Below are 11,840 nucleotides of genomic sequence, written 5' to 3'. Positions count from 1 at the left end.
AATATCCTTTAAGAGAATAAACGAAAAAAGGTTTGTCAGAAGAAAAGCTGGCTGGACTACGCAAATAATGGACCAGCCTCTCTCTCTTGTTAAGAACATTGGTGACCGGGAAAAGTGGAGGATTTAGTTACGCGGGACAGATGATAATGATTTCATGTACATAAAAAAAAATCCAGATTTTGTGTAAAATACCCAAATGTGAAAGTACTGAAAACAGCTATTTTAATGGGGTGGCCTTAAAAAAATAACTTTTGTGACGATCCTTTATTCAGGAAAATTTTATAAATCACAAAACATTGTGAGAAAATGGATGAAGTTTTTAGAGATCTAATAAAATAAAGCGTAGGAAAGTTTTACTCTCATTGAAGGTCAGTCCATGTGACTGGAGGAGTAAATTTCTTCTTTTGCATCCTCCTGAATTTCTCCATATTGCACCATGCGTGGAAATGATGCGCGACGGCACTCCCCTAGTAAAAACTAGGAGCTGTTGTTCCATTAGTATAGTTCCATGGTTAGTATAGTTCCATGGTTAGCGCATGGTTAGCGGTTAACTTTTTAATGACTTTTTTTTCAACCAATGAAATCTGTCGTCGTTGCAAGTTGTTTACTGTTTAGGATTACAAATTTTACACTACTATTAGATATAGAATCTAGATCTAGGTCTATGACTTTATTTGTTATTTTCTTCCCGACAGGCTCCAGATCTTACTTAGCAGTCTTACTGCTTGACAGTCACAGTATCTACTGATTATCTAGAAATGTAATCTGATTTATTGTAATCTAATTATTCTAGTGACTACATCTAGTCTAATCATGTCTAATGATAATGACTTAGACTAAGTTAGACCTAGTCGACCTAGACTCAGACTGACCTAGACACTATCATGACTATGATTAGTTAATTAGTATGATTCACTATCACTAAGTCTAAAGACAGTACTGAGTAGACTCTAGTCGTCTAGACCTAATTAATGTCACTAATGTTCGAATCTAGATCTAAATATAGATCTCGCTGCCAAGCAACGGCTGATTAATAAATGTTTTGTCACTTTTGTAGGATAAACGAAATCAGTTCAGAATTTTAATTTCAGTCAGTAACTTAGGCCTAGCCTCAGTAGGCAAGTAGCTAGACCTACTGCTCATTTACAGTAGTGAGTTGACTCTACTGATTACAGATCTGAGATTAGGCTACTTTACTTTAGTTACTTGAACTTACAATAAAAAAAAGTTACTAGACTTTACTCTAATACTTAGATCTAATAGAGACACTAGATCTAGATTGACTAGATATCTCAAGGTTTAATATAAAGTAATATATTTAGGCTATTATATGTCGATAGATGTATCTTCTGACTTCTGTGTAATAAACTTTTTTTTTTCATGCAGCAGACAGTCTGTCAACTAGAGACTGAAGCTGATTAGAAGATTCTGCAACAATAGGTCCATCATAAGCGTAACGCAGTTCCATTCTTGCTTTAGTTTTAGCCCTCAATCTGGATATATTGCAGATTGTTCTTGTGGATCTTAAATTGTTTGAAAATAAACATATTTGTGCATGTCATTGTAAGCATAATACATAGGCATGAAAAGGATATGCTGAGCAGTAGTTGCACGCACACATCCCTGTTTGACACCTGTAATGGATGTTTGTGTGAGTTGTGCTTGATGTATTTCTACAGTACCTTACCTTGATAATAATCCTAGATGCTTGGGTATCTTGTATAGTGTATTACAGATGCAAGTTCTACTACTAAGACATACACCGTCACAAACAAAGAAGAACAGGGTCAATGCCAAGTAACTAAGTTCACTCATGATGAAGTAGAATAACAAACTTTAATACAGAATGGGCCACAGTTGAGTCAGTAACTAAAAGTGATGTTATCTCTTTAAGAGCCTAGCAGTAACTGTCCTAAAAGTCTACATCAATAATCTAATACCTAATGTTTATGTGGTTACTAAGAATGTCGTGTTCAAAGTCTGTCTACTTCAGTGCGTTTCTTAACTAAACTACATGTCTAACACATCATTGCTGACCTCAAAAGATTGGACTATGTTAAATTTTATTGTACATTATGTTTCTTAATCAAAATGTTCAATAAGCTGGAGTAGTTTGGAAAGGTATAGTATCTAATTATATTTAGGAGTTTGAAATGACCTCTTCTGCTCACCAACTATTATGATGTAGAGCAGCTTTTCTCTATCAGAATTTCTCCTGCATATGTCGTAGAGAGGATATCACGGCATCTCATCTGCTCCCGACTCAACTGGCTTTTTTTGGGACTTGATTTACTTTTGGATTATAGCCAGAGCATAATGAAAACTTAAGACACAGCCTGCTCGGTGGGTTGTGTTAGCCCTCCCTGGTAAGCCAAGGAGTCTGCAGTGGTGTTGCCAGTCACACCTATGTGACTTGGTATCCACTGCATTATTACAGGGGTGCCATAGCATGGCTTTATGTTGTGTGAAGCCATGAGTGTTAATATTGGATTGGGGGGGGGCATGGTCCAGGGCCTTGCAAAGCCTGTAGTCGTTAGATGAATGTAGTTAAAATACTAGAATCTCGCTAGATTAGTAGATTCTAGATCTAATGTAAATTGAGAAATCATGATCTAATATTAAGTATTTTTGTTTTAACAGACCATGGAGTTTACAGATAGTGAAATACGTGAAGAACTAGCACGCCTTGGTTACAGAGATGTGCCAGACAATAAACTGGCAGAATTTAAAAAAGGTTTGTTTTTTTTAAATTTATTTAATTTGTCTATGCTTAAAGGATTTTTAGCATGCCACATAGGATTACTAATTTTGTTTTATTCAATTATTTGTTTAAATCTCTTTTTCTTTGCAGATCTTATGAAGCTTATAACTGCAGAAAAAAGCAAGAGCAACTCTCTAAACGGTAGTGCTGAAGTGGATTACTTTCACTCAAAACCTGACTCAGAATATCATGTGATTAGTGAAGGTATGTCTTTTATAAAAATCAAAAGCATGGTACCATGAATGTTACTTATAAATCATAGGCTGAGTTCTAAACACAAATAGAACACAACCATTTTTTTTGGTAATGAAAATAAAAGATTGTTTTATTGCTGGTACTGACATGCTGTTACTTTTTTTCCAAAATTGCATTATTATTTATGTCACAGTAATGGTTCAATATTAATTCTTCTTTAGATTACACTATAGTCATTAATGTTAATATGATTTTGGTACAGGTTGTGTCTGTGGCGCAATCATTCACCCACCCCTCCCTATGTTGCTCCCCCTTATGTATATTTCCTTCGGATTGTTGCTGCAGCGTAGCATAATGTACTGAGAGATTATATCAGATAGAGAAAATAGATGAGGAGGAACATTTTTTCAAAATGTGATTTTTTTATTTTATAAAATACTATTGAATTTAGTTTAACTTCACTAGTTGCTGGTATCACTGACCTGTATACATTTTCCTTAACACATTTCAATATTGAACACACAATTATGCCTTATGGCTGTAAAATAAACTGCCCGCTGTCCTATAACATTATTGTATTGTTTAAGAATTTTACAGATGTAGTTATAATTGAAAAATTATTACTGTTTGAACATTTTTCTTCTGAATCAAGAGGCTTTGAATGTGATAGCCAATATCAATAACCAAGAGGCTTTGAATGTGATAGCCAATAGACAGACATTTTAAACTTAACTATTTTCAGACATCCCCAAGTCTACCCATCTTAACGGATTTACATTCGGTGGAGAAAGTTAAGAAAGCATAGTGATGGTTGGGAGTTGTTGTGAGACAAGCCATTAATAATGTCAATGTTGCCAGTTATTTTTCTGACCATTGATCATGAGCGCTTCTGTTTAAATGTAAAGTTTTTTCTCAATGACTTTGTTTTTGGCAGACTACAGTCATCCAAGCAAAGGGAAAACATATACATTCAATGAGCCTGTGGATGTGAGTTTAAATAAAAGTTTCTGTCACTTGTATGTTTAGCTTTATCAGTTATGAAAGGTAATAGATCAATACAACCAGTATTGTATCAAATGAAACCTTTGAGATCAAATTAATCTTTAGCATGCTTCCATTTGCTTTAAAGGATAGTCTTAATTCTAAATGATCATTGAATACATAAATATTAATTAGCAGGAAATATGTGGAAAGGAAAGTCACATCAGTGAAGTTCATTTTCTATTTTCTCATTATTTTATCTTATTAGAAAGTGGGCTAGTCTTTCTCCCTGATTAGACACATTCACTCAGACTAGCCAGTTGGTGGCTACATGTTATTACACATTATACAATGCACACACACATAAATGCAATAGGCCTACTAGAAGTCCATGGGTAATGTGTTGAAGGATTGACTGCTGGCTTGTTGAGGGTTGGGGTAAAATGCACATCAAAAATTTTCAATGATTTTGATATGGGAATTATCAGGAACCAGATATAACTGATTTTTTATTATTCACTTTTTTTCTATAAGCACAAGGAGAAAAAAAAATGAATAAAATTAGAATCAAGCAGAACTTCAACTTATTCAAGTGAGATTTGTGTTTGTAGGGATACAGAGAAAACTGGCACTACAGAGGACTTGATGAAGACACAGAGGATTCTCCTGATTACAGCTACAACAAAGCAACTAGAGCGCCAGGATCCTACAGCCTATATGAAATGCCAGATAGTTCCAGAAGTGACAACATTTACTGTCCTAACTATGACAATGTCAACAACAGTGTTCATGATGACGCTTTCTTGGAGACAGGGTTTGAAACAAAACATTTGAAAAGAAAAACAAGCAGGTAAGTTGTCAATAACATTTCTCTGCTTTGAACTTATTTTATTCCTCCAGGTACTGATATTTTAACTACCATAAGCATTTAACCCTTCAAAACAGTCAAGTAAAAAAAAAAATCAGATAGGTCTTAATGGAAAGGAGTGGCAAAGCTCTCTAATTATGATGATTACAATTTTATTTGCAAGTATCAGTTTGAATAATAGAGAAATTTGGGGGCATAGATAAAAGGAAACCTTAAAGAAAAGTACAAGAAAATAGCAAGACGGAGAAATTTGTTTTATAAATAAGTAGACAAACAATGTCATATAGACTTTTGAAAAATCACTGTTGCCAACTAAGTAAACGATTTAGCTTAAAATTGAATGAAAATCTACAAGAAGAAGTGTTGAATTCTATTTATTACTGATGAAATTTTTCCTATAAAGGCTCTTTAGACATTGACCTTAAAGGGAAGGACTTCTTATAGAGACGATGAATGAGAAATAGGCTCCTAAGGGTGTAGGTAAACCATCAATTTGATGATTACATAATCACATCCCTTAGGCCAGGATCACACTGAACGATATCTTCAAAATGATGAGTTCATTGAAGACTTATGAATATTAACAATATAATAATAATAATAACATAGAATCTGCCAGGCAAATATTGTAATCAAGTTGGCAATACTTTTGCCCTGCACACATCTTTATTTGTATGGAGGGAGGTAGGACTGTGGTTGTTGATAGTTTGAAAATATTAAAACCTGCATTTTTACATTTCTTACCGAACAGATGACCCACAGTTCACTCTAAATGAGTCACAGTAAGTGTGAAAACAGAAACTCTCTTTGTAATCTAGTTTATGTTTAGTAACAATGTCAGCCAATGTTTATCATTATAAGAGCTTTATTAAAAATGTGTTTCTATTTGCTCATGTTACTGTCAAATCAACAGAAAAACATCAAATGGTAAAAGCAGTCAAGTGGTTGATAAGTCTTCAAATGCATGTGATATGGGTAAGTTGATTATGTGAAATGCTGCACACTTCCTCAATGTTTGATCTTGAAGATAAACCTTATTATAAATATTTTATTTTTTAGAGCAGTTTTTGTTTTTTAAATTGTGTAATATTTTTAAAAAATTAATTTTGTTTTCAAAATGAATCCAATGTTTTTGTTGTTCTTTAAAACTATTTTTTAGCTGATCTGTATGCTCTTTATGAAAGAGTTAAAAACATGGCCATCAGAGACTGTGAGTGTGGACAAACTGTTTCAGCTGCTTCTGAGGTTAATACAATTCATTTTAGCTCTTTTATGTCATACGCTTTTTTAATTGTTTCAACTGTAAATCTCTTCCAGCAGATTTATATAGATATATATATTTCTTTTAACCTGAGCTGAAATATAAAAGCTACTGCACAAAAACAAAAACAAGAAACTAAATTGTAACTTAAAAAGAATTTGGATGGCCAATCTCATTTACATGTTAATCAGTACTTATACACTTAGCATTTTAGTTGCAGTTTGACAAAAGAAAAATATTTTTTTCAATTCATTTTCTTTTTCTTAACTAAAAAGCATTTTTGTTTAATAAGTAATTAAAAACAACTGTAACAAATTAATAATGCTCAATTATTTTTAATTTATTAACAATTACTAATTTAATTAGCACTTGTTCATTTCTGATCTTTTTTGTTTCAGTCTTCATATTGCATGAGGGGACCCAAGAAAAAAACTTCAAGTAATTTACTTAGAAAGATAGAAAACATTTATTTCTTAGATTATAAGCTCAATTCACTTATGAGTCATTTTGATGATCCAAAACACCAAAGCTAGTTTGTAAAAATGGTAATTATAATTCAAACTTAAAAAATAATATCTAAATTTAAAAAAAATATTATGAGATGCCAACTGAAAGTCACATATTTGTGTGAATAGCCAAAAAAACTATTTAAACGTTTCAAGTGATATCTAATAGATCTAGTTGTTTCTAGATAATCCGACCACATCATTATGGTCCTAAACACTGGCTGGTCCAATTACACAAACTGTGTTGTAAGAATGTTCTGGTACTAAAGATTCAGCTTCAGTGGTAGAATGAAATAAAATCTTCATTTATGAAATCTGAATCCTTTTTCCTTGATATATAATTTCAATTTGTAACATACAATTTTAAATGTAGAGTATAATATAAAATTTCAAATGTAGGATATATTATAATTTTTAATCTAGAGTTTCCCCTAAAGGCTCAGTCCTGGGCCTTAGATTAAGAAATCATGGGTTACCCATGCATTATGGTCCTTCTCTCAACCTGGCGGTGTGGTCCAAAAAGAAGTGCTTTGCAATATTATTTAAATTAACCCAGATGTTGGAAGGAATACTATAATAGCCCTAATGCCCAAGGGGCTTCAGGCTTGATTTTTCTTCATTGTTGACCTTTCAGCAGAAGTTAGAAGAGTATCTCTCAATGAGATAAGGTAGTTTTAAAAGGTACAGGTATACACCTTCACCTGTCAGTAAATGCAGTTCAGCAGGCTTATTATCTAAGCCAAAGTACCAGGCCAGGTGTTGGACTTTGTTGTTAGAGGCTATTGATAGGCAAGCCAATTAGGACACCTCTGGCTATGACAACCTTTGAAACCATAATTTCAAATGTGGTCTTGCAAAAGCAACATATATTAAGCTTTTTCTCCAGTGTCTTATCGAATTGTCTAGCATCTTTTTGTTCATCATATACTCATTATCTTAATTGTATATAGCTAAGCAAAAATTGACCATAACAGCTTTGTTTTAAAGTAATATCTTAATTTTGACTGTTTATAGCTAAGCAAAAATTGATCACAACAGATTTGTTTTAACTGTTCTTTATTTATATAAGACTGCAAAAATGATCTAACTATACATATTTTTTTTTTTAAATATATTTCAATGTAGTAATTAAAATTGGAGAACCTCCCCACACCAGAAATTTAGTTCGGATTGTCCCCTTTAAGCGTCACCAGATGTATCAAAGGTTGTGGAAACTACAGCCTGCTATTGGTGATGATGTCAGATATCACACTAGGAAAACAGTGCATGCTAAGATGCTTAAAAGGGAGGACATCAAAGTGAGTTGAAATAGTTTTTGTTTGTAAAATATGAGAGAAGCCTGAAGTAAAGCATCACGAGTACAGGGCTGGATTTGGAGGTCTGGAGCTGGATTTGGAGGTCTGGAGGACTTTAATTATTTCCTGAATAAAGGAAACAATTTTGTTTTTTAATTATTTCAACAAAAAATGTAATTTGTTAAAGTCAAATAAAATTTATAAAAAAATAAATTACCACTTTAACATAATGGAATTTAGTGAGCTCTCTCTCTGACATCTAGCTCTCACTTTCAATACTAGTGTAGAGGTTAGCTTCGATAGCCGGATTCGTCCTTTCATCATTTGGTACCTTTTCTTTATAATTTTCATTTTTGAGAACCGGGGTACTCCAATGCAATTTGAGATCATCAAAACAAACTACATTCGTACTGTAATTTCAATGTTTGGGAAGGTAGCTCTGAAATTTAGATCTTCAAGGATGTGATATACAGCTTCTTAGATTGATCTTTTTCATAGTCTTTTTTGTATAAGACTCTCAAAGATACAAATTGAACCAACTCATTAATATGGTTAACTTCTGAATTGTCTTTGTAAACTTTTACCAGTTCCTCTGCATCAGCATATATATCTGCCCACCTGCCCTCTCCAAATCTGGCCCTGCATGAGTGCATGCTAAAGTCCTGAAAGGGAGGACATCAAAGTAAGTTGAAATATTTTGTTAATAAAATATGAGAGAAGTCTGAAGTAATGCATCCCATTATCATACTACTTAGAAATGAACTTAGCAAAAATGTGTTCAGGCTATTGTACCAAGCAGCAACTACTTTTAATTTCCTCATTTGATCCTATTGAATGCTGAGCAATGTTTTTTAGTTGATGCTCTTTTTATAGCTTCATCTCAAGACCATCTGGTTTATGAAGCAACAACAAAAGATATCATTATATCTCGTGCTTGTTGACATTGTTAATATTTTAAATTTTCCCATTAGCAAGGGAGTTCATATTGTACTGTTGAGTGTTATACATGTAAAGTCAGTGTGTTAAAATCACTAATGAATCTGGCTGTATAGTGTTGGAGTTGTATATTCTTATCTAGGTTATCATAAACTAACAATGCTTTTTTTTCTCAGCTTCTCATTGCTTCATTCAACCTCTTTCTCTTGGTCACACCCTATGACTGCATTCCAAATCAGTTGAACTTAATGTGTCTCTCTTCATTCTGTGTGATGGCTGAGGTTCAAATCCCAGTGAAGACTTTTGAATTTTGTGAATTTTAGGACAGCCGAAATCCCCCAACTCTAATGGTTACCTGTTATTAGTTGGGGAATTTAAAGGTGGTTGTGCTGGCCACATGACACCCTCATTAACAATAAGTCATAGAAACAGATGAGGTTTACATCATATCCCATTATGTGCCCCATGGATCACAAGTTAGAAAGGGTAACTACTTTTACTACTTTATCATCTATGATATTATTGTTTGTAAATGGTCAAGTTTGAAGTGTTCTTCTAGAATCTAGATATTCTTTTGAGATTTCGTTGGCCCATAAAAGATTCAACAATAAATAGTTTTCTATATTTATTCATATTCCCATTGACTAAGCATCTTCTGCATGTTAATACTAAGTCTGTAAATAAAAATTTTTCAGTCAACAAAATTTTTTTTGTTTGTGATTCTGTTTTGTTTTTACTAAATTATGCTGATTTACTTTAGTATTTGAGATTATATGGTTTTAATTAAAACTTCAATAAAAATATGGTAATTAATTAATTAAAAATATATTAATAAGGTTTAATTTATTATTCTAGAGGTAATTATTCACAGAAAAATATGTTTATTATTCATCTCTCTGTATTAGATTACTTTTAGTATTTTGTATTTGATTATAACTTATTCATATTTGTATAATCCTCATAGGGAAAACTGCTAATATATATTTCTGTCGCATTTATATCTCAAAACTAAAGGCATTGATAAAATCACCACTGCATTGCTTGTAATGGGTTCACTGGTTATAGTTATGAAATACTTTTAAAACATGGTGAATAAAACAACAGTTTGTTTATATAGAATCCTAGCTAAAAAATGACATATGCATACATTACACAGTTTTATTTGTGAAAATGATGTATTTTATTGAAAATCTGATTTTACTAATGCCTTCATTGTAATAAATCTATTTCAAATAGTCTATAACTCTATAACCTCCCCTTACCGGACATTTAGTTTAACAATAGCTACCGGTACTTAGTGTACCTATTTGTTTGCATAGTTCAGTCAAAAACATTTTTTTTCCCTTACAAAATCAGTATTAATTTGTCAAAAGTTTTCTGATTTGTTAATTCAGGATTATTATTGTGAATGTGGTTAAGTTAAAAAATTTTACTTTCAGACCTTGTATTCTATGTGGCAGATGATATAAAGGTGAGGTAATTAGGGTGTCATGTGTTCAGTACAATGACCAACCACCTTTACTTTTCCCCAACTAATGTCAAGTACCCATTAGAGCTTGGTGGACTCAGAGAAGTGCCTAAAATTAAATTAAAGATTGCAGTCTTCACCAGGATCTGAACCTGGGACACCCCAGCTAGAAAGCCAAGTGCTTTAACACTCAATCACTGTGCCCCCTAGTGAGTATGTGAGTGCTATGTAAACTGTATGAATGTGTTAGTAGAATGTGTTCTCTATAAATGCTTTCACTGATTTGTCAAGTATTACAATTCCCAATGGATCCATTTATTATTATTTTTTTTTATTGAACTGAACTGTTAAATTATCTGATTTGTACAACATTTGTAAAGCTTGTATAAAAATGCAAATTTGATTATACCACAACTAAATTGTTTTAGCCTTGTGTATTATTTAAAAAAAATAGTATGTGCTTTAAATGCATATATCTTCCACTTTATTAATTACCCATGCCACTTTTCTATATTTCTTGGCAGATGTTTCATAAAGTGTTTGTGCCTAACCCTTATGTTGTGCCAACAGACAAGCCACGTTATAATTTACGATGGAAAGTGCGCAAGGCGAATGCCCTCTATGAAATGCCGCCACATGGATTTTATCATGAAGTGTAAATTCAGTGGAACTTTGGTTTTCAATATTGAGAAAATCTTAAAAAGAAAACAAAAATATATTTTATTGAAATTCCATCAAGTTCATGACTCTTTTTTTAAACATTAAAATCATATATTTCATGAAAAAAATAAGTATTAAAAGATATAGAATTATTTCATAAAATTATATTCTTTTATGTTATTATTTGTAAAAGGAATGTGTATTTTCTTTTAAAGAAAGAATGTTTATAAAGGAAACATCTGAAGTTGTGAACATTTAATGTTACTTTTAGAAGTGTGACATTCAAACAAAGAGAGATGGTAGTTATTGAAAATTGCTTCTATAACATTTCATCATAATAAAGACAAGTTACAAAGTTGGTTATGATTTTTTAATAGTTAAAATTTCATTGTTTTGTTGGCAACATTATATCATTTCACTGTTTTTTTCTAAAAGATCCCTGCAGGGAAAGTTATTTTGTGCTGTCTGGCTATTTGTCTTCCTCTTTGGAACTAAAAAAAAACTTAAGTTCTAATTTTAAATTGTCCTTAAAAAAGGTACAACTAGAAAGCTATAAGCTTACACTTGTCATGACACACTTTTCTTTATCTTAACTATCAGCTTCTGGAGCAATAAACAAGTAGGCTAATTAAGTAGTCTTGCAAAAATGAGTTACAAGTAAGGATGGGATGCAGCACCCGTTTTAATATTTTCACTGGGCAACACCAACTTAATTAAAATACACATTTTTTTTTATCAGGAGTATGTGACATGCAGCTTTTAAAACCTAAAATAGCACGCACTGCATCACATTATTGGTGGGTGACGATTTTTAAATTCTTGAATATTTACAGGCAACTTAAAAAAAAGTTATATATTTTCTTTAATATAACACTACCTTCACTTTAATTTAGTATAATTTTGAGTTTC

The 11,840-nt window shown here is 32.2% G+C and overlaps 1 protein-coding gene across 6 annotated transcripts; it reads left to right on the top strand.

Annotated features, from left to right (window-relative positions):
* Positions 1–567: 567 nt before the first annotated feature.
* LOC106056909 (centriolar and ciliogenesis-associated protein HYLS1-like) lies at positions 568–11,289 on the top strand. 6 transcript variants are annotated; one of them, XM_056024187.1, is made up of 12 exons: positions 568–760; positions 1,387–1,651; positions 2,641–2,734; positions 2,852–2,965; positions 3,891–3,943; positions 4,549–4,787; positions 5,719–5,780; positions 5,965–6,050; positions 6,465–6,504; positions 7,698–7,870; positions 8,455–8,549; positions 10,796–11,003. In XM_056024187.1, exons 2-11 carry the CDS (start codon positions 1,640–1,642, stop codon positions 8,512–8,514), a joined length of 933 nt encoding a protein of 310 aa, XP_055880162.1. In that variant the 5' UTR covers positions 568–760; positions 1,387–1,639; the 3' UTR covers positions 8,515–8,549; positions 10,796–11,003. The 6 variants fall into 6 exon arrangements, with proteins under 6 accessions (XP_055880162.1, XP_013069291.1, XP_013069287.1 ...); XM_013213837.2 differs by lacking the exon at positions 8,455–8,549 and having other exon boundaries at positions 569–760; positions 1,390–1,440; positions 10,796–11,289; XM_013213833.2 differs by lacking the exon at positions 8,455–8,549 and having other exon boundaries at positions 569–760; positions 1,390–1,651; positions 10,796–11,289.
* The last annotated feature ends 551 nt before the right edge of the window (positions 11,290–11,840 follow it).

This window comes from Biomphalaria glabrata, chromosome 3 (genome assembly GCF_947242115.1).
Source record: "Biomphalaria glabrata chromosome 3, xgBioGlab47.1, whole genome shotgun sequence".
NCBI lineage: Eukaryota > Metazoa > Mollusca > Gastropoda > Planorbidae > Biomphalaria > Biomphalaria glabrata.
The sequence above is the reverse complement of the archived record's forward strand: the minus strand, read 5'-3'. Positions and strand labels throughout refer to the sequence as shown.

Excerpts from the sequence above, each read along its gene's own strand:
- LOC106056909 (XM_013213833.2), top strand. Across the intron at positions 6,505-7,697 it reads ACCCAAGAAAAAAACTTCAA|TAATTAAAATTGGAGAACCT; the intron begins GTAATTTACTTA and ends ATTTCAATGTAG. Across the intron at positions 7,871-10,795 it reads TTAAAAGGGAGGACATCAAA|ATGTTTCATAAAGTGTTTGT; the intron begins GTGAGTTGAAAT and ends ATTTCTTGGCAG.